Source organism: Ischnura elegans, chromosome 7, assembly GCF_921293095.1.
Source record: "Ischnura elegans chromosome 7, ioIscEleg1.1, whole genome shotgun sequence".
In the NCBI taxonomy this organism is placed as follows: Eukaryota; Metazoa; Arthropoda; class Insecta; order Odonata; family Coenagrionidae; genus Ischnura; species Ischnura elegans.
Window position 1 is genome coordinate 100,974,337 of NC_060252.1, and position 23,556 is coordinate 100,997,892.

The window sequence follows — 23,556 nt, forward strand, 5'->3', positions numbered from 1 at the left end:
CTAATGTGTGCAGTTTGTGAAGGCTGCTCCCCAGCCTCTCAAAATGAAGATCTTCGACTTCCTAAGGAAATACATATAGGCACACATCCCCACACATTTTTGGCATGCCTCCCTGTACCCAAGATATTTGAATTTCATTACATATAATTGTTCACAGCATTACCCAATAGATACCCAATGTTTGAATTGGGAAGCTCTTATGTTTCCATGGAAAAACGGATCATAATATGGAAGGAGCTAGTAGAGATTAACAAATTTACCCCTTATTTTGAGGAAGGAGATGTACTAGATATATTGATTAACTGTCTTATCGATCAATTGACTGCCGGCCTCAGTGGTGGTGGGGTAAAGTCCTTGCCTGACAAACAAGAGGTCGCAGGTTTGAGTCCTGCCTGGGTAGGTTTCTCTTATCCAGAGCATGGTTGTTTGTAATGTGCAATAGGGTAGTTTCCTTCATCAAAGAAAACAAAAGGCATTGATTGCGTTTCGTTACCAACCATTAGTGTATTCATAATATACAAATTATTTCGTTTAAGAAATACCGGTTTAGACGAATGGCAGGGGTCAATTTTATCCTCATTTGAAAAAGGCCAGATTGGCGCCCATGCGATGCCACTCCACGTAACGTCACAGGGACCTAGTTTCTATACGAGTAGATAGGAGTTTTACATCGTCTGAGATTACCAATGCATGCATGAGGCACAGAGCTCAGGGAAACACAATCACCTATTAAAACTGGCTATGGTCGGAAAGTTTTCTTCGTTTGATAAGGTATTAATAATCCTTATTTAAGCCAAGCGCTACCAGCTAGCAGGGTACTCTGCTACCTGCTACCTGCTAGCATTCTGCATTGTATCAGCGCTCAGAGCCTCGCCCCAAGGTCACCTCACTTGTGGTAGCGGGAACCAGAACGACGTCACATGGAGATTTCCCAGCATTCAGACTTAACCGTCGCGTTTTCGTGCGGTTGAAAAATTTTATTTTTCATTTAATCGCGAAAAATAGATATCGTCATTTAAAAATCTAAAAGCGTGAAATACGTACTCCAGGAGTAATAATCTTTCGATTTAAAAAAATAATAGGAAACCACCCTATTGTTGAAATTTTTTAATACTCTGACATAAAATGGCCTATGAGAGCTGTGTTCGGTGGTTTGGGAATAAAATTAATTAAAATTGGAATAAAGGAAAAAAACGGGAGGAGTTTTTGCGGTAGCATGTTGGAGCTTCCCACATTTGCCCATGCAAGTGAATATGGTTAAGTGATGACATGCACCTCATCTAAGTTTTCACGAACTGAAATCTCATGGAAGGAAGCACATCCGATATCCTTACTCCTCCTTTCTCCTTCATCATGTGTCACCATTCTCTCTCCCCAAGCGTCAGTTTTGTTCCCCACCAGTATAACAATGGGTGTATCTGGTGCCACATTTGCTGCTGAGGAGCCTAAAGTAAAGTGAGATGACGATAGCCAAGGATTCCATGGTGCTGATATCGACCAACCCACTGTTGTGTCCTGTTCATAGAGAAATGGAGAAAGGAATGAATTTTGTGAGCATTTAAACTTATTCCTGGGTTATACCTGGCACACTTGATACAACTTTGAATGTGATAACTTTCCTAAGGATGAGATTCCCACCTTGATATGCCTCCAAAACGCAGGGTCCACTCCTGAAGAAAGTAGGAAGTGTCACCCAAATGTCAATGATCAACCTCAAAGTGGATTCTTAGACCCCAAGGGTATATCAAATAGTATACATATAAGGGTATATTATTCGATGGCAACAGGATTTGCCTCTTACTTTATTCTTGTACCTATCACTTTTTGATCCTTGAAAATTTGTCTTATTTTCAGAGAGAGCCCTTGCACCAACTTTGTTAGTTTGGAGTAATGAGTATTTTATAGCTGTAAAATACTTTGGTTAAACTTAGGGATGGTCAGATCGGATACCTCGGTTCCAAATATCCGTGGATATTGCCATTCATTGGATACATCGGATCCAAAGTTGTGGAAGACATCGGATCTGGATCCGAAATTTTAAATGATAGCTTCAGTGAATGCATAAATTGTGGAAAGAGTTCCGATTCTCTCTTCGAATGTGCCGTTGCATGCGATTTTTGTCCTACGCCACTGGTCAGTGGTTTATCCGAAGATTTTTCCTATTTTCATTTCCAAACCCAAGCGTAACAGTTTAGGTCCTGATCATGTAAAGATGTTTTAAAAAAACAACTTGAAAGCCTATAAAAATGATTTTTAATTTATAAAAATATTAAAATGTGTATGAAAATCTAAAAAGCATTCCTTCGATTGTACGTATCCAGAATAAACTTGAATAATTATTTCGTTTAATAGCAGGAATCGCAGGAAAATGCATTTGGATCCGAAAATATATGATCCGAAAGATCCGGCTCCGAAAATCAAGGAACCGATCCGAATTCAGTTCCGAAAAAAAATCCTGGATCCGTCCATCCCTAGTTAAACTGATTGAGGAAATGGGACTGAAAATTATTCTCTCTCTCAAAGTTGGACCTTCAGCTAGCATCATCATGATCCTTGAATGCTAATGGTAAATTACAAGAAAGGCTTCCATTGTGAAATGAAAATGAATGCTCCATGCTTAGGAGTACCTCACTTCATAATTATATTTAGAGAAAACACTTTTCCTCAAGTTCTATTCGACATCTACGGGTCAAAGTGTTGTTGCTGTGGTGCAGTAGAATGAATAGCCTGCTCTAAAATGCTGGGATGACAGCTATAGATAAATCCAACTGCTCGCCCATTAAAAAAATACAGTATGTAGTGGTTTGCAGTGGATATTGGTCATGTAAAATTCCCATAATTTTGGATTGCTTTCTTTTTTTAAATATAACAGAACAAAATTTCTCTTTGTGCTTTAAATAATGTTAGCAACTTCCAGATTATATTTTAGCATTATTTATGAATAGTATTAAGCTCTCCTCCAATGGCAGCATTACCAGGTGACTAAATGCAAGGTGAACTAGTGGTTAGAATACTTGGATGCTGATTGCAAGGTCCTGGATATAAAAGCCCTTCGGACACCCCCGAACAAAAATCCCCAAGTATGAGGTACTAGCCCCCATACTTAGTGTGAAAAGCACTTGCCTGTGACTCATAATGGGGTCTCGAGGGAACTTTAATCTTAATATTTAAAATCATATACATAATTTTAACATAGTTCACCAATGATAATGGTTATGCTTGTACATGATAATGAAGTACTCGCATAAAAAGCAGTATTCTTGCATATTACCCACCTAACCCATCAATAATGAAGAAAAGCATTCATTTGTTGAGAAACTACTGTTGTTCTATGCTTGTAATAGTACTTTCTCAATAATACTTCATATCAACTTTGGGTTACAACACAGGGTAAGAACTGAAAATTTGAGAAGTATGTTTAGAAGTGTAGGAAAACTGCAGTTTACAACCACATGCTCATGATTAGAAAGTAAATAAAATACCAATATTTCTCTCTCAACACTATGTAATGTTCCTTGAAAGTATTGCCCTAAGTGAGGGTAGTATACAAGGCAATATAATTTACTGTTTCTGCATCGTAGGCATTGAATGTTGTGGGGGCTATTTCACATCCTTGGATATCAATACAGTTGATGAGGCTCAGTGATAAAAAATCCTGGAGGTTGTTATCTTTAGTAGAGGCAATTAGGTACTTCATCAATATGCTATGGTAATTTGTGTTTTTGTTTTCCCCAAGCTTATAAAGAGGTGACATGAAAAATTTGGCAAATTCCTAACGCAAAATTTGGTAATTGCATGAAGATTGATTGGATTAATAGAGAGCAATGTTGAGACCCTGTAATCGGGCGGATCCAGGATTTTTTTCTGGGAGGGGCACAAGCAAGGCCGTATCCAGGATTTTGTTCTGGGTGGGGCACAAGGATACCTCGTAATACAAAACGAATGCAATGATAATGGGACCGTATAAAATATCATGCATTTTTTTGAGGGTCTGGGGGGGGCACGTGCCCCCGTGCCCCCCCCTGGATCCGCCTATGCCTGTAATGTTATATTGAAAACGGTGTTAAGCAAATACAAGTGAAACGAGGGATACCCATACACATTATTCTTGTAGCCATGGTTAAATAAAAACACAGTACTATTCCATTCAACTCATCCCGTAGTACGGCAAAACAGGCGTTTCTCTTCAATAAATCTGTTGATTTTATTCTTGTAGCCTTTCTGAAAAAGTTTTCTGCATGTAGGTGCCTTCTTTTTATTGATGAGTCTAATTGTCACTCATGTTTGCCTGGCTACCCTCTCCAGTAATGTATCCCTGGTTTATGAGAGCCATCATCATAAGACTACCTGCCAGACAATCCTGGATTTCTCTACATATAATACTAGAGCAGATTATCCTTGATCACAGGCAACCAACATTACTCCTAATTGGGACCACGACATTGCAAAATGATATGCATTACTTTATAATATTAATGAACTGTTAATTGTTTTTATGTAATTATGCTCTGAAAGATGAATATTTTCTGGAAATGGACTAAAGAATAGTTTAAAGAAATCACTCTTGTCAAAGAATAGTAGAAATGGCTTTTCATAAATGTTGATGAGATAACAGGATATCTCAGTACATGGATATGGAGCTTAACATCTTCTTTTATTTCAAATAAAGGATTTTTATCATGTGATGAGGAAAGACCCTTCATTTGGATGTGTGAAAATATGAGTAATATGCATGAAGATTGATTTATATGTCCTTCATTGTAATGTAAAAGCATGATCATCATCACTATAGTAAGCCATGTTAAGATTCCATATTTTCCCGGGGAATAAAATTAATGAAACTCTATTGCACTTAGGGAAAGGGCAAAATGAAGTGATGTTCAATGAGGAAATGAAACTCTGAAGGATAGGAATGTGATGGGGTTATAGGTGAAGGAAATGGAATTTTAATTTACATGAAGAATTTTGACTGGCTGTGGATATGGCAAGCCAGGTCAAAATGCTTTGCAGTCTTAAAATATTAGGATATATTGGGAAAAACAACCAAAGTTATTTTAAAATACAAACATTGAAAAATTCCCAAAATTTCATCTTTAAAATGAAACAAAAAAAATGCGTATTGAGGTAACATGTTCCTCTAATGATATAATTCTTTAATTATATATATTTATATCTGTATTTTTTATCTTAGTATCAATATCCCTCACTTAAACACTGTCGTTCCTAAAAAGTGTCATATTGAGTGAATTTTGTGTTGAGTGAGAGGTATTCATAAGGCAATATAATTTACACTTTCTGCACCATAGGCTGACTTTTCTGGAGACATTTTCACATTAGTACATGTACTTCACATAATGAATCCATGTCAGGCAGCACATCAGTGTTTTAGGATAGATTTTGCTTTGTAAATCATTAAATGCCTGTGTACATATGTAGGGCTGGTTTAAGCAGTTAGCAAACTATGTGGCCTCGTAGGGAGCCAAGCAAAAGGAGTGGCATAGCACTCAGTCCAGTGTTCAGAACTTATCAAACAAGGAGATTAAATGTTGCGTGTTGATTTTCTCCACCATATTGTCGTGTGCCAGGAAGGACTCACAGACTAGGAACATAGTTTAACTCGGATGTTGGGATCTTTCATACCTCGGAAAGAAATACACTCCAATTGTTTAAGCAAAGTCCATTTAATTAGAAAATGCTATAAAGTTTTAAACGTTAATTAGAAAATGTTATTGAGCGGAGATGCCAGCGTGCATGCTTAGAACGTGAGAAAGAGATGACCTTTCGAAATGGGCTAAGATTAGATTTTGGAAAGTGTGTGATTTGGAAGGTTAGGAACCAGTAAGATCCAGAACATAACAATGTTATTGTCGAAGTAAGGATATATCATGAAGTGGATACACCCATACCCCCACCACTCGGGTTATTGTTATTTCCAAATGGAATCGTCTGTTGGACGCCCCTCCGTCTTCTACTAACTCATTCGTAACTGTACTCTGAATTTTTATATGTAATTAGTTTTTATGCCTTAAAAACATCAAATTCTATATATAAGAGCCACGATGTTATAAGTTCGTGTTGATATTTAAGTCTTAACTTTTTTCCTAAAGTATTAACATTTATTCTAAAATGTATCCAGAGAGAATCCCATTTACCTCTCAGGTTATTTTCTAGGGGGGAAGTTGCTGGAATGTTTTTGGCTTGCTCTAGAAAAGTATCTAGAATTGGCCCTGTACATTTGTCACTTATGTCCACTGCGGCTTACAACCAATTCATGGGAACTCATCCTGCTCATATGTCGGAGAGTACCTGTTTATGGATATTTCTTCATGTATTAGAGCTTTCTTAAAAGGATGCATTCCACATGATATCAGCTTACAATTTTCAGGATACATGTTTAGTGTAGATCCTGTTCAAAAATTCACTTCATCTTAAATTTGAAATCTACTCACAGTATTTTCTCCTGTGCAAATTTCTTTGAGAGACAAGCAAATATTGTTAATGATATTCTCTGCATACTCTGAAAATTTCAAGATGCGATAGTTTTAAATGAGTCATACATATGTTTAGCTTATTTAAAACTTACGATATTTCATAAATATGTACATAAACCCCCCTAAAAGACAAAAAAGTACCAGTTGAGAGGGAGGTATGCATCCCCTTAAGCAGTTTTATTGCCAATAATGAAATGATTCTCTCAGTTTTTTTATGGTCAGACATCAGTTTCTAAATGTTAGATTTAATTATCATTAATCTGTAATGATATCAATGCTCTTACAATAGATAATTTTTTTCATGGAAGAGAAATGACCTACCTTACCAATGGTGCTGCTACCACCTCCACATCTCCTCATGAGTCGTCTCCGTTTATTGTAATTGATTAGAAATTTCAGTCTATTGCATTCATCAAATGAGCACTTGTCTGTCACTGAGTACATGAGCACAAAAGCCTCTGCCCACCTTATATTTGATTCCAGTCTAACATTTTCACCTTCCTGCAATGGAAATTGTTTATATAGAGTATTATATTAAGTATAGATAGAGTATTATACTAAGATAGTTGCTTAGTAAATGTATGTATGTACATATTATTATTCACATTTTGGGAAAAACACTGTTCAGTGGCCCTATGATTTATTCGCACACAGATACAGAAATTACAAGACTTTCCACACTTTCTTTCACGTGCTGTCCCTTCAAGAGCGGACTGTAGACTGCCAAAAAAAAAGGAAGTCCACCCAGGAACAGCCCGCCAGCCAACGGCACCCACACATTCAAATAGGCAGCGGGAGACGCACTCCCCAAACAAACACATCACATGTAATTATTTCTTGGCTAAGTAAGTCTAAAGAAATGCACCCTACTAAATGGTTGCCATGAAATGATTATTGGTGGATGTTTGAAAAGATAACTGCTCATCCACACTTTAAAAAGTGACCATATTATAGTTGATTCCTCTACAAGAATAGATATATGATTATTATTTTACTGATTGAGGCTAATTTGCTCAGTAGAGCAATCAGTGTTTGATGTGAGACTATCTAAGGTTTTAACATTTTACTACTTCCTATGGTAGAGAAAATTTTGCTATTTGAAAGTTACCCTTGCTTATTTGTTGAATTTGATGATTTTCTAATCTTTTAGACGTTGAGTGTACATCGTGGGATGGGAAAGATAATTGTGAGTTTTAAAATAAATTTCCATCTTTTTATGGTTATTTTATGCCTCTATTAATTTTGGTATTTGATGATAACATGTGATATCAGAGATGACTTTTTCTTATGAATTTTTGGTTGACTATTTTAGTTTTTTTTTTGTAAATTGTCAAACAGTGATTATTTTCAGGAAAATAACAATGAAATTTAAGAGTATATCCTCTGTGCATTTCAGGTTCAACTTCATTAAAAGGACATTTCTATACTAACTTTTTAAAATTTCTCTTGCAAAAATTACTGTGAAGTATGAAGAAAAATTTTAATATATGTATATATCAAAGATGTGAAATTTTTCTTTAGGAAAAGGAGGAGAGATATAAGATTGGAGTAAGAACATTATGTTATGTATAAATTATGTTCTCTCCTTAATTTTTAACAAGTTAACCAGGAATTAATGCTGGGGCTTATTTATAAAAATTACTATCTTCAAAAACACAACAAATAACTTCTTCTTGTGTAACAAGGCACTGAAATTAAAATTGAGGAAGAGATTGGTGAAATGCTATGTGTGGATGTTGTATGTATGGATGTGAGACTTGGACGATGGGGAAGAGAGACAGGGACAGGATTGGGGCGTTTGAGATGTGGGTTTGGAGGAAGATGGAGGGAATACGGTGGACGGATCGAGTTAGGAATGAGCATGTGTTAAATAGGATAGATGAGAAAAGAATGTTGGTGGACAAAATAAATCAAAGGAAGGGTAACTGGCTGGGACATTTGATGAGAGGGAATGGAATTTTGAAAGTAGCTTTGGAGGGAACGGTAGAAGGGATCAGAAGAAGGGGAAGGAGAAGGCTGAAGTTAATTGACAACATAAAAATTGGAAGACATGGAGTCTTCAAGGAGATGGCCAGAGTCAGGAGGGAATGGAGACAGCATTGGCGTGGGGGACCTGCCGACGGGCAGAACACCACAAGGTGATGATGACTATCTTCATAATTCATTACATATTTACTTATTAGATTTTCAATACATATATATTATATACGATATATAAATTATGTACAAATTCAACAAATCTTACGTGTGGCTGTCCTGCTGTGTCCAAGATCTCAAATGAAACAGCTTCTCCTCCTAGCATAGTATGGAAGGCATACACTTTTTCCAAATTTGGGTCATACTCTCCTATGTAGCGGCGGGTAATGAACCGGACCACCAAAGCTGACAGATGATTAAAATAAAAAAGAAAGAATCATTGTAAGCTAGTTCCATCTTTAATGATATGTAGAGATGCGTGAAAATTGCACTTTCATTTTTATTTTATCGTACTTTCAATAACAGTTTATCGCATTTTGTAGCGTCTATTTTTTTGTTTTCATAATGAGGTAGATGACGATAAAATGTAGTGGAACACAGTTATATGACAAAATACAGAATATTTTAAATAATTATGTTGTAGAACAATGATAAATTAAGCAATAAGACAGATAGTGGCGGAGGTGTAGCTTGCCCGTGCCCACTTGTAGTTCGCGGCCACATAAGAGTCCCAGCCAACTTTTTAGTACAACTGGCCAGTTACATAGTATGTACTACATATATAGCACAACCAACGGCCAACTATATAGTACAACTACAGCCAGTCGCTCACATGCTTTAAGCGGTGAGTGTCGGCGGAGCATTTAAACTGCACTCGGCACAAAATGTACGAATTTTGCTGTAGAAAAGGCAAATTTGCGTAAACATATCATAGAAGTCCAGTCATTGCATCTATGTCGCATTTATTTGTGCACATCGCGCTTATATCGCATTTGCTATTTTCATGCATCTCTAATGATATGTTTAAAAATATAGAACAGCATTAGGATAGTTCACTGCAGGATAATGGGTAGTGGATTTATTAGATGGCTTTTCTGAATACATATTTAAAAAGAATGGATATTTCATTTATTTTTCTCTATTGCCTCTCTGACAAATGTAATTATGGTAAAATATAAAACTGTCCATTTTGCAGGATTTTACACAAGTAAATATTCTCAGGTTCAATTTTATGGCTTGTTTTTCCCAATGATATCCACAATGGACCCTCACTTTGTGATATTGACCCATTTGGAGGATTGATCGTGAAGCAAATCCCACTGTATGTTGAAAATTGGCATTATTTCTGGATTAGAAATCAGTTTAAAGAGTATCAGTGCATGCATGTAAACATTATGCTAATATATGTGTTTAATTAATAAATAAGATTAATTAAATAAGATTAATAGATAAGATAAGAAGTTGAACCCATCAATAAGCCTTAGAGTGCCGGGGAGTGCTATTGCACACTTCCTATCTCTCGCAAAAAGTGCCAGGAGTGCGATCGCGCTCTTCCTGCAATGTCATTCTTGAAATTATAAAAATTAACTAATATTACCAAATATTCATCAAATAATACATTAAAAAGGTGAAACCACATATAGTAAAGATTTCTTAAAGTTCTTGAATATATACCTTTAGTTGTTTTTGAGACATAATTTTTATTCCTAACCTACTGCAATACCAACAAAAATGCCTCGGCACTTTTAGCATAGTACCTAGAAAACTGGTTGGCACTCAGAGGGTTAAGCAAGAGTCTTCTGGCAGCTGATTTTGAATCTTAAATGATATGCATGTATTTAATTTATAGCTTTCTCTCATTAATCCCTTCCATTTGATTGTATACTTTACAGTTTTGTTGTATGTATATTTACTTTACATTTTCGATTGTATGCTTCACAGTTACTCTACAGTTGAGCACAAAAAGCAACTGCATGCTAGGGGGATATTATAGTGAACTCCTTGGAAAGGTAGGCTTTTTAATAATACCCTATGAAGTGGCTGTGACTTAGTGACAGTAGGCTGTTTTGATCCGTGCTTCCCATCATCCAGAGGAGAAGGTACATAGTAGGTCGTTTAAATATAACTGAGGATGGAGATTACAGTGGTCAGTACAGCGACACTCATTTTATTTTGGGCTTTGTAATTAATTTGACGGCTCTTATACTGCCATATGTGACCAACAAATTATTTCACAAAGAAGTTGCAGTTGCTCAACTATTTTATTCATTTTTCGAGACGTGATGGCTCCCTTTTGAGCAAATATTCCAGAGGTAAAATAGTACCCTATTCCAATCACTGGGTGAGGGTTATATGAGACAGACAGTCAAATGTGAAGAACGTGAAAGAAGAATGCTCCAAAAGCCACAATGTATGATACATTACTATACGTTATGGCTTTCTGAGTATTTTAATATTCTATTCCATATTCAATGCCATAGAGCTCAAAGTCCAGTTTCAGGAAAGTAGACTTTTGGCGTGGATACTAAAGGGTTTGATAAGGCTTGACTGTAATGCCCATTCAGTCTGTCAAATCAGGTATAGAGGGCTTCAGCGAAATGATCATTTAAACTTGTATTCTTTAGCATCTACAGATTTGTTAAATTCTCATTAGATTGTGTTATCTTTTACATAAGGTACAACTTTCTGTGTTTAGGGTGTAGTAAACTGTAATTATGACCATTAATATGATGGCGGATTACATTTTTACTCATGTAAGTTTTACCCATCTACATGCCACAGTGTTTGAAGATGATGCCTTATGGCTTGGAATCTTTTTAAATAGGATGCATGCTCTATAACTTACCTGATTTTCCTACACCAGCTTGTCCTAAAACCATAACTCTTAGTGGTTTTGGTCGGGTCCCAAGACTTATCCTGCAGAAAGGAGAAGATAATACTGGCAGAGGGCTATTCGGAGTCGAAGAACTTGATGATGTTGAAATATTGCTTGTTTGGGTTGTGCCAGAGGATGAAGATGCATTTGTCACGCCTTCAAGGTAAGAAGAAGAAATTATTTACCATTGAGTTTTTAAATTCGTGAAATTATTTAGTTATTCTTTGTTATCATCAGCTTATTTTTTACTAAATTTTTGTAATTAAAACATCGCTTAGTCACTAGCATTCTATTAGGATTTGAGCTTTTGATTGCGTTTACTTTGATGAGCATCTGTACATTGTTGAGATTCGTCTTAAAAATTTTGCTGTCATCTATTGTGCACTAGTTTTAAATTTTTATTTATTTATGAGAAAGGTTTCGGTAGATAACTAAGGCCTGAAGGCAATATTGTAAAATTGGATGTATGTAATTGGGTTAATAATGTTCTGTGGAAATAAATGTTTTCCAAAGCGTGAAAAAGAGGAGATTTTGAATCTGAAAGTAATTACAGGAAAAATCTTCAAGAGTAGGTGAAGTACTTTTCCTTTCATAAATATTATGTGCTGATTTTGATCATATTTGACATTTTTGTCTCATCTCTTGTTCATGATAGTTTGCTAAGTTATTTTTCTGTTTCATCATTTTCATAATCGTGCCAAATTGAACTTAAGTGTTAAACTCACTAAAACAAAAACATTCTTTCTTATGTTTACCTGGTCTTCCCATGGTAAAATCAGATGATTTTCTTCCACAAATAGTGATTGACAGGTTTAATTTTATCCATAGCTATTGCTCCTGGCTCCTTAAAAAGAGTTAGTGCGGGAAGGCCATGATATACCCTTCATCGTATGTCCTTGAAAAGAGAAATTAATTTGGTTATTACATATGTAATTATGCCATTTTTATACCCCAATCTGATTTTTATCCTAATTTTTGTAACTACCCATTGGATTGAAATGATCAGCTATATTTTAACAATCACAATATATAACAGGGGGTACATGAGAAGACTCTTTATGTTATTCAAGTGGGATGCCTGATGGATCAGGTCCTGTGGATTTTACAGAAACCTAGTATCTACTGAAAAAAATTGTTACAGTAAGTTCAGCCAGTTTGAATCTAATAAAGGTTAAGGGTATTTTTTTGCTATGTGTACTACTTTTGGTGGGCTTCATTAGTTCCATTTTCACTAAAGAATATCTACATGTACACACTACCCCGCAAGCCAAGCACAATGGTTCGGGGGAGGAAGGAATTCACATATCTATCAGTTAGACAAAATATCTCTCTTAATTTATCGTTTCTGTTAGACCTGGAAATATAGTGGAGCTCTAATGTTCTCTGTGTCGCTCTTAAAGATATCTATTCTCAATTGTTCAAACAATCTAAGCCTAGCACGCCTCCAAGTCTCCAGCGGCTCCCAGCCTAATTTGCTTAATATTTGGGTAATGCTGTCTGTACGCCCGTAGCAGTTTTTGACGAACTGCACAGCCTTCCTTTGTATTTTATTCAGTTCGTGGATTAAGTCTTTCTGTACTGGATCCCATACGCTCTCTGCATATTCAAGGTGCGGTCAGACAAGTGTGAAGTAGCACCTTTCTTTTACTTTCTCATCCAAAAATCTTCCCACAATATGCTAGACAAATCCTAATTTCTTCAGGGCTATGCTGCAAATATTCCGTGTATGTGTTCCCCGTGAGAGGTTCGAGGTTATCGTAACTCCTAGGTACTTCATTTCATCTGTTGCCTTTATGTTAATACCATCCATAGCACAAACATGGTTAAAGTTGGACAAACTCTGCAAAAATTGTACTGACATGCATTTGCTCAAATTAAGTTGGAGTCCACACTCTTGGCTCCACAAATAAACCTTGTTCAAATCCGAGTTTATGATTGACCCTTAGGGTGCCGGGGAGCGCTATCGCACTCCTATCTCTCACGAAAAGTGCCAGGAGTGCGATAGTGCTCCTCCTACTATGTCTCTCTTAGATGCTGATAGTTCACTAATAATTCAATAGTCAGTATCAATTTTATTTTAACATGAACTATTTTCTTTTAATTATAAAAAATTAACTCATATTACCAAAAATTCGTCAAATAATACATTAAAAAGGTGAAACCACATATAATAAGGATTTCTTAAAGTTTTTGAATATATACCTTTAGTTGTTTTTGAAACCTAATTTTTTTTCCTAAACTACAGCAAAATCAGCAAAAGTGACTTGGCACATATAGCATAGTACCTGGAAAACCGGTTGGCACTAAAGGGTCAGGTGCAATATTTCAAAAATTGATAGTATTGGATATATTCCTCGTGTAAGTTGATATACATGCATTTTTTAATTTTTGGCTGACTATCACTGAGACACACAAAAAACATTTTCTCCCAGTGCCTAACGGAGGCTAATTGTAAGGGCAGATATGCATTTCAGGTTGCCTAGTCGTAAGGATGGACAATTTTACCATGTCAATTCTCAGAAGTTGTTCTATCAACTTATTTTACAGAGGTTGGTGGATTTAGAATTCAACGGTAATACGGCGAAAATTCTCGGTGAGAAAGCTCAACTAAATGCATTAGGGGTTTGTCAGGCAAGAGTGGATTATTGTAGTCTGCCGATGATTTTTCCTTGTTTTGGGAACATAGAGGGAGAGCTCTTTTTAGTCGAGAGCTTGAGAACTGCCCTATGGGGATCGATTTGATGGGACTTAACTCGGGAACGGAGGATAAGATTACTAGCAGTATTGTGGTTTTTATAGAAACCCTGATTCTCAAAGTAAAGCGGCTATTTGTGCCGCGAAAAATTGGGTTCATAGTGAAAACAGGTATATCTAATGCAATTGACAAAAATAAAGCATTAGAATATTATTTTGGGGAAAGGGGGGGTAATAGCGTACACTTAAGCATTTTTATTTTATATCTTTCAATTGAAAACTTCAATGAGAGGGGCAATCAAATTATTTCGAAGGAAATTCGATTTCCCACCAATTCTTTGTTTTATATTTGGAATATTTAACTTTGAGTGTTGAACCCATTTTACAAAACCCTTACACTGTACGGTTTTGTACCGGATGCTGGGGTAATACCGTGCACCAGTTAGGGGCAATACCGCTCTGTGCGGTATTCCTCCATGATGAACGTTATTGTGGAGACTGAGGGAAAAAACAAAGGTGGAAAATGTAATTTAAAGTTTTATTCTATCATCGAAATAAGTAAAACATAGCATATTAGTTTGCATTAAAATTAAAATAATACCAAACTCCCCATCTTACAATTAGTTGTAATAAAAGTGAGCTAACATAGAACTAAAATTTAAAAAATCCTTTTCTGTTTACGATGAAATATTTTATTGTAGCATCAAAATATGAAAAGCCATTAATAGCACAGTCAAACTGACGACACGACGGATGAAGGTCGCTCGGATTATTGAGGTGTCCCGACCACAAAATGTTCGGACTACCTTTACTTAGGAGGTTTGGCAACTCACCCAATCTAAGGTCCTTCATAATTCACGTAAACATTCTTAAAACATAAAAAATTTGATGTTCAAGTTACTCAGAAAATTTATAATACTATATGAGGCATTATGTTAATATTGGGGTAATCATTTAAAATTCAAATTGAATCAATAATTTCTTTCCTTACCTATTTCACCGACACGTCCTCTACTTATTAATATACATCTAAACATTTGTTCTTTTACTGACGCGGATGTACTTGAAACAGTATATGCGGATTAGTATAGGAATAAGATATAGAAATATATATATAAGAGGAAAATTATAGGAATAATATATAAGAATAGTATTTGAGATAACTAATTACGCGCTCAATTCAACCCACTTTTCTCGTAATTTTACACTATTTCTTGCGGAAAAAAAATTACCTCGTACTTGCTAGGACCTCTCTAATCTTCCCCATGACAGATTGGGTGAGAATCGGCTTGACCCCTTTCCCCCCCTAAACGCCCCACGTAATTATAATGAATGCCCCCCTAAGAGAATGAAGGGTGAAAGAGGTATCTTGGCATTCAATATTTATATAAAGCAACAGAAATATGTCAGTATTATTAAGATAAGCAACCTTTAGATAACTCTCACTGCCTAGCTTAAAACGAATCTACATCGATTTTTCTAAAATATTTAACGAATCTCGGAATCGTAATCAATCAATCACGTATCTACAACCGAGAACAGAATTCTCCTTCCATATTCACGCATAATTCATAGAAAAACGTTTCTGTGACCCTGATAACCTCTAAAACATAACGCGTATATTTGTATTTATTAAAAACCGTGCTCTTTCGTGATTCTAAATATGCTATTGTAGTGTCCTACAATTGAGTCATTAATTTGATTAATCGATCTCATTTAATCAGACTCATGGAAGCAATCAACAGTAAAAACGTCCTATTTTGGTAATGTCTTAGTTCTAACGTAAATGTGAATGAAAATATGTTTTGTTAGAGACTCTCGGCGCAAATTTGTGAGTATCCTGGGGTGAATAAATATATTTTAGTATTTGCGTCGGGAATTCATTCTTCATTTTCAGTTTGGCATAGCCATCGGGAAGATTGATTGGCGTTCGCAACCAATGCGATTGGAAAGCGACGAGACTCGGCACTTGTTCTCTCCGCAGAAGGAGGTGAAAGATTTTGATATTTCACTTGATCGTTAAAAAAAATCAAACAAACAATCTGTCACATATAGCGTTTCAACAACTAGACCGCGGACTCTCATATTCTCTCACCGGCGCATCTGTCTCCTCGAAATATCTCGTCCTCACCTCCCCCACTCATGTGGACTCGGGGCGAGCTGTCTTATCTCCCAGAGGGTGTGCGATTGACACTGATCGGCATTACTCCTATCGGTTTTCATTACGAGCGGTTGATTCCGAGTGGTTGGCAACGCGATCGGTATTCGTTGTGTTTGAAAATTTTCATTCCTACGTCTCACTGCGATGAGCTCATCTTAAGGATTGACGGCCGTGAAGAATATCTTTGGCGTTGGGTTCTTGCGGAGACTTGAAATTCTTGGGGGATTTTCAAGGTTACAGAAACGTTTTTCTATGAATTATGCGTGAGTATGGAAGGAGAATTCTTTTCTTGGTTTTAGATGGGTGATTTACTGATTACGATTCCGAGATTCGTTAAATATTGTGGAATGGTCGATGTAGATTCGTTTTCAGCTAGGCAGTGAGAGAGTATTTTTTCCAAAAAATCTCAAGGTCGCTTATCCTAATAATACTAACGTATGACTGTTGCTTTTATTCAATATTGGGTGCCGAGATACCTCTTTCGCCCTTCATTTTCTTTGGGGGCATCCATTGATTACGTGAGGCGTTTGAGGGAGTCAAGCCGATTCTTCGTAGGTCCTACGAGTAAGTACGAGGTGATTTTTTTTCCGCAAGAAGCAGTGTAAAATTGCGAGAAAAGTGGGTTGAATTGAGCGCCTAATCTCAATTACTAGTCTTAACTAATCTTAAATAAAATTTATTAAAGATTTTTTTAAATGAAACCAATGCAATGAAGCATAGGTTATCGTATTTACACTGAGAATACGCATTTTAAACAATCTAACACGAGATAAGAGGGAGGGGTACCAGCCAAATCTCACGATATCTCGCTAAGGAGGAAGGGAGGGGGGGGGGGGGGGGGCAAAAATTGGTCCATTGCTAAGTCAATCAATTTCTTCTTCAATGAATGAATTTTTGACTCAAAGATCATCTCCAAAAATTAAATTATTCACGAATCCGTAAATCAGAGCCTTCGGAGGTAGGGTTCCTACACAGGCGTGATTAGGAAACGAGTAATTTGATTGGGAAGCAAATAACTTCAACCGGCGGCCGCCATATAAATCCATAAGAATACCTCAGGTGAATAATACTCCGTTACTCGGAGTAAATAAATTCAGGTGAAATATTTTTCCATTAACTTTTAATATTGCCATATTATATCGGAATCGCAGAAACGTGTATGCTTTGTTTGTCCATAAAGCCTCTTGGTACCCTCAGAAAAAATTCCATGCTTAAATTTGTATATTACTGTGGGGAAATCGAAAATGGTCTCTGATAGGGATCATTCTCCTTCGCTGTCAATGTGTTGAATTGAATTCCCAGTGGCGGATCCATGGAGGGGTTAAGGGGCTATAGCCCCATCCATGGAGTATTTAATTTACACAATATAGAATGGTAATAGGGTAGTTTCCTTCATCAAAGAAAACGAAAGGCATTGATTGTGATTCGTTACCCACCTTTAGTGTATTCATTATATACACATTATTTAGTTTTATAAATCCCAGTTTAAACGAATGGCAATCGTCAATTTTAACCTCATTTGAAAAAGGCCAGATTGGCGGCCATGCGATGCCACTCCACGTGACGTCACAGGGTCTTAGTTTCTATACGAGTAGATAGGAGTTTTACATCGTCTGAGGTTACCAATGGATACATGAAGCACAGGGCTCAGGGAAACATCTCTTAATAATCACCCGTTAAAATTACCTATGTTCGGAAAGTTTCCTTCGTTTGATAGGGTATTAATGATCCTTATTTAAGCCAAGCGCTACCTGCTAGCATCCTGCGTCGTATCAGCTCGCAAAGCCTCGCGCCAAGGTCACCTCACACGGCGACAGCGGGAACCAGAATGACGTTACGCGGAGTTTTCCCAGCATTCATACTTAGCCGTCGCGTTTTCGCGTTCTTGAAAATTTTCACTTTTCATTTAATCGCGAAAAATAGATATCGTCATTAAAAATCTGTAAGCGTGAAATACGTACTCCAGGAGTAGTAATATTTCGATTTAGGCAATAAAAAAATAATAGGAAACTACCCTATTACTCAGTGATTGAATTCGCAGTGTTCTGACTGCCGAGTCTACCAGTCTTGACCTTCATGAGACGACCTGGGAGTCAAAATCATCCCTTCGCGTAGTGAAAGGCGTAGAGGTCCTATTGAATGTTCTCGAGGAAAGAAATGAAAGGCCAAGGTAGCGCTAGTGTTGTATTTGACTCGGTGAAATGAATACGTGAAACAACGTGGGCATACCTTCCCTCTACGAAGGGCGTCTTTCGCATTTTTCATTTTTGTGACTCTTGTTGCTAATATCGGCTGTAACTTAATGCTCGGGGAATGTCTGTATCTACTTATTATTATTCTATAAAAAGAGGTATGTCCCAATGCATGTTTGTTGCGCAAGGATTCACGCATAAGAAATTATATCCTTACCGACATTTGACATTGCCCACGACGTAATGCGTGTTTATTCGAATGCGTGTTGTTTTTCCGTTTCCATTTATCTCATTCATACTCTATTTACCACTCAGTATCTGTTACATGGAGACTAGAGCCATCTGTCACTTTTGCTGTTTCAAGCAGTCTTCCATTTATTTTTTTCTGGTTATAAAATTTCCGAGACTTGTACTCGTTTAGTTTTCGTTGATAAATACTCTTATGATATATGTCTTTCTAGGAGGCTTGTGGTATTAGGTTTGCTGGATTTCACACTTATTTTCACCGCATTTGCATATATGTATTTTCTTTAAATGCGACCGATTTGTCATTGGAATACAAATAATGAAAGAAGCAGCGAAAAATGATTGGCGCTATGCGAGAGTCTACTGCAACGCCGCCACTAGCCGTTTGAGTATTTTAGTGGTCACACCATGACGACTAACATAAGTTTACTAATAAAATGATATTAGGGGAATGGATTCTTATATTTTACGTGGTTAGTTAGCAGTTATCTACCAAGAAAACTGAAAAATCTATTTTTTGTTGTTGTAAGAAGGTTATATTAGCCCTGGACCTCGGGCGGTGTGAAGATGGTGAAATAAACTAATCAATAGAAATCAAATTTAATGCTGAGAAAAAACCAGGTAGAGATGTAAGATAAGCTCCCCGAGATTTGAGAATTCAAGGTATTTAATGTGGATGAATGGGTGAATATGAATGTCGTTACTGGCGTCAGGAAAATCAATCATTCATGAATAAATGCTGAACTTTTCAATTAAATGTCTACAGACTCTATCTATCTATATGCTCCCAGCCTAATTTGCTTAACATCTGGGTAACACTGTCTGTACGCCCTTAGCAGTTTTTGACGAACCCCGCAGCCTTCCTTGGTATCTTTTCAGTTCTCGGATTAAGTCTTTCTGCTCCGGATCCCATACGCTCGCTGCATATTCAAGGTGCGGTCGGACGAGAGCGAATTAGTACCTTTCTTTTACTTTCTCATTCGAAAAATCTTCACACAATACGCTTGACGAATCCTAATTTCTTCCGGGCTATGCCGCAAATATTCTTAATGTGTGTTCCCTACGTGAGGTTCGAGGTTATCGTAACTCCCAGGTACTTCACTTCGTCTGTTGCCTTTATGTTAATACCATCCACTGCATAAACATGGTTAGAGTTGGACGAATTCCGCAAGAAATGTACCGTCATGCATTCGCTCAGTTTAACTTCGAGTCCCCACTCTTGGCTCCACAAATGAACGTTGTTTAAGTCAGCTGATAGAATTTCATAGTCAGAGTGATCACTAATTTCGCGATAGATGACAGCGTCGTCAGCAAATAAACGTTTTTTACTGCTAATGCGGGAGCAGAGATCCTTAATGTATATAATGGACAACAGGGGGCCGATTACGCTTCCTTGTGGAACACCTGATGTAACTTTTACTACATCAGAGCTAATTCCATCAAGAACTACTTTTTGTTTACAATCACTGAGAAAGTCGCGAATCCAGTTTACAACTGTTTTGTTTAATCCGCATGACTGTAAATGTGGCTGTTTCACGCGCGAGCCAAAAGTACTGTACGTGTACCAACTATCTTTCCCTAAAAAATTATGAGGAGACGATGAAAAATTTGCTGGAGGGATACTTGGATGATGGAGGAAGAAAAGTGGGTTCTTGGGCATCGTAGGAAAAGTCTAATCGGCTTTAGAATATTTCTAATACTGACTAGAAGGAGAGGATATGATGGAGGAGGGGAACAGGCCGGAGTGATTAGTAAAATGTGTTATGTCAACCTACGATTGCACCGTAGATAACTTCATTAATTACGTCGCCACTAATATCTTTCGTGTGCCTGTGACCTTCGGAGATACATTGTTAGAACCTAATTTAATTATCGCCGTCATCGAAGAATTCCAAACCAGGCCGATCGCAGATGTGTAAACTAGATGAAAATTAGTCAATGCAATGGTGACAAATAATACTTCGTATGACGCTTAAAGTTCCTCCATTACGCCATCATTTTGGTTTACACGTGTGTCACTTTTTTCTGAGCTGCGATGAAATCTCCCTGGAAACTATATCCATGTATTCGAAGGGTAACGTTGTTTTTATGTGCGCAAAAGTGAATTTTGAAGATATAAAACTAGGGAAGCACAACGACGAGAATAGGCTGCTTCAAAGAATGACAATAATTCCTAATGTCACAATTATAGAAGTGACGACAGTGTGGTTGAAGTATGTCTAGCGAGTAAAGGAATATACTCTGAAATTCATGCAAAAAGGATAAGATTGCAGCTAAATGTCTATCAGGTTTGGTGGGAATTTTCCTCGAAGTTTTACCTGCGCGTGACGTGTTCCGAGTATTTTGTCATTATCAAGTACGCTGTCATAGCCCCTAGTCGAAACGCGTCGCTCGCAAGTAAGTCTTTGTGAAAAAGTGCCATCTTGTTTGATTAACATATTGGTGTTAGTCCAAGATATCTCGCCTTCTAGAGTTTCTTTTATCCGGAAAGTAAGTGGCCCGCCAGCCCTAAATCAGAGCCACCAAGATCGGCAGTCGATTATTTTAATAACAAAAAAAGCCCATCCCTATATGTTTTCCCCTTTTCCATTAAGAATTGCTTTAGGAAAGGGGGCATTAATGAATGGAAACAGCTGATTAGAGGATCGTTATGAGTGTTAAGAAAAGGCAAGTGGAAAGACTGACCTGGAGTAAAATTCATTACTCTTCGGAAACTTGGATACTTTGGGATAAACCTCCCCCCACAGAGCTCAGATAAAATGTTTAAATTTAATCCATTTTACTTCATTGGATTGATACAATTAATAGAATGGTGTAAGGATTAATAAATTATCCCTCAGAAAGTCGTAAAACTCACCATTTTGAACCGTTCATCTTAAAATTCCGCAATTTATTAATGTCATACCTAGCGCTTATCCTGGTGGGTATTCCATACCTCCACACACCCCGGTATTAGTTGCACCAACCCCCCCCCCCCCTGCGCCCCTGCTTAGGAAGGAGGACGAGAGGATGCTCGAGGGATTCGAGATGTGGGTATGGACCCAGTGAGAAATGGGTGGTGGAATCCACGTGGAATCCACGTTGACTCGTGGATATATGGTGGTGGTGGATATTGAGTGGTTGGACCCACGTGGAATCCACGTTGATTTCAAGTGGATTTGTGGTGATTAGCATAAAATGTTAAACAGAATTTCTAATTTGTGGAACTTAACTCTCTGGTGATATTGCGTCATTTATCATCCTGAAACCACGCTAGTGAAAATGTATCGCACATTCTATTTTTATATAATTTGTGGAAAGGCAGCCATGAGAGCACATGAAAAATCGTAGACACATATATAGAAGGTTTAGATGTAGAGTGGTTGAGGTTTTAATGGTTTTAGGACAGCACCTACTGCTGTTTTAATTTTTCCACCAAATTTCCACGTGGGTTCCACGTTGATTCCACGACCAAAAACACGTGGTATCCACGTTACATCTCCACGTGGGTTCCACGTGGATTCCACCACCCATTTCTCACTGGGGAGGAGAATAAAGAAGATGAAGTTTCAGCTAAGAAAGAGGAACGACGACATGGTGGACCATACGGGGTGTGCTTGACTCTGTTCGGAATTATGTCATTACGTTTTCATTGCGAAGGGTGGATTCCGATCGGTTTGCAACGCGACCAGAATTTTTGGTGCTTGAAATTGCATTCTGATTACAATATCAGCCCTCGCAGTGAATCGTCGAGGTGAACATTTTCGAAAACGACAATATCCAATCGCTTCGCAACCAGTGGGGCAGCCAAGAATTTCGTTCGGGGGGGTCCAAAATCAGGGGAAAATAAAAAACAGGGTACTAAGAAGCGGGTTTTAAACTAATTTGAACGCTTTTCTTAAAAAAAACTTCATTCTTCAAAGAAATATTTTTTAAATTCATGATTTTTCCCTATTTTGTTTTCTTTTATGAAGAAAAGTAAATGTGTTTTTGTATTTTTTTCGGGGGAGGGGAGTCCGGACCCCCCCTGGCTACTCCACTGCTTGCAACCAAGCGGAATCAACCTTTCTATCAATACTTCATTCACTTGGATTATTACACCCCACCCACCGCCGATTGACATCAGACATCAAATTTCTCTACTGTATCATGAATGGGTCCTTCATATGCATTTATCTCCTAACTTTCTTTTCACTCCGCATTCCAGCTCGCAAAACCCGCAATACTGAAGCTCTGCACCAGCCCAATTTCTGCCTCGCAATATCTCATAGATCCCTTTTTTATCACTTACCTTCCATTTGCAATTCAATCTCAAATACTTATTCTTCCCTTGACCTCTTTGCCTCCCGCACCAAATTTAATAACCAACTGAAAAGACTATATTTTTTACACCCACCTTTTGTATGCATTATATGTCGAAAATGGTTGTTATTTATGAGATTATTTTTATACATGTTTACTAATTATATTTACATAATTTATTTTGTTAATAAACCAAATGTAAAGGCCTAAGTGCTGTTTTTGGCGTTAAATAAAAAAATAAATAAGTACATAAAGAAATACATAAATAAATAAACAAATACATAAAGAAATACATAAATAAATAAATATATAAAAACTCTTCTCGGGATACCGCGCGGGTAAGATTACTTATGTGAGAGCGCCGACGTTTCGGGCACCGATTCGATACCCATTCTCACGGCTACGTTAAATAAAACATAATAAATACATAATAAATAAATGAATAAACAGGGAAAAACGAGAATGTGAGAAAGGATATCGGTAAAGCCAGAATCCTGGGATCATTTTTCCGTCCCTCAGAGTGACAGCTCCAGCGATAGTTTTTCAGGGACCAAAGGAGTGGTCGCTTGACCCATCATTTTCTGAATCACGAGGTCATTCCCACCGTCCCTTTATCCATCGCCTATCCCGCCACTTTTC

At 37.3% G+C, this 23,556-nt stretch overlaps 1 protein-coding gene across 5 annotated transcripts in view; it reads right to left on the reverse strand.

Annotated features, from left to right (window-relative positions):
* The window catches only part of LOC124162498 (ras-related and estrogen-regulated growth inhibitor), a 47,085-nt gene that overhangs the window by 2,369 nt on the left and 21,160 nt on the right, over positions 1-23,556 (reverse strand). For 2 of the 5 annotated variants that reach the window (XM_046539057.1, XM_046539058.1), the window contains 5 exons: positions 12,099-12,238; positions 11,314-11,499; positions 8,737-8,873; positions 6,813-6,992; positions 1,276-1,515 (listed from right to left, as the gene is read on the reverse strand). In XM_046539057.1, the coding sequence (XP_046395013.1) occupies positions 1,276-1,515; positions 6,813-6,992; positions 8,737-8,873; positions 11,314-11,499; positions 12,099-12,111 (756 nt within the window). In that variant the 5' untranslated portion in view covers positions 12,112-12,238. Of the gene's footprint in view, positions 1-1,275; positions 1,516-6,812; positions 6,993-8,736; positions 8,874-11,313; positions 11,500-12,098; positions 12,239-23,556 lie in introns of those variants that run through there. The other 3 variants (XM_046539059.1, XM_046539061.1, XM_046539060.1) reach the window with 3 other exon arrangements.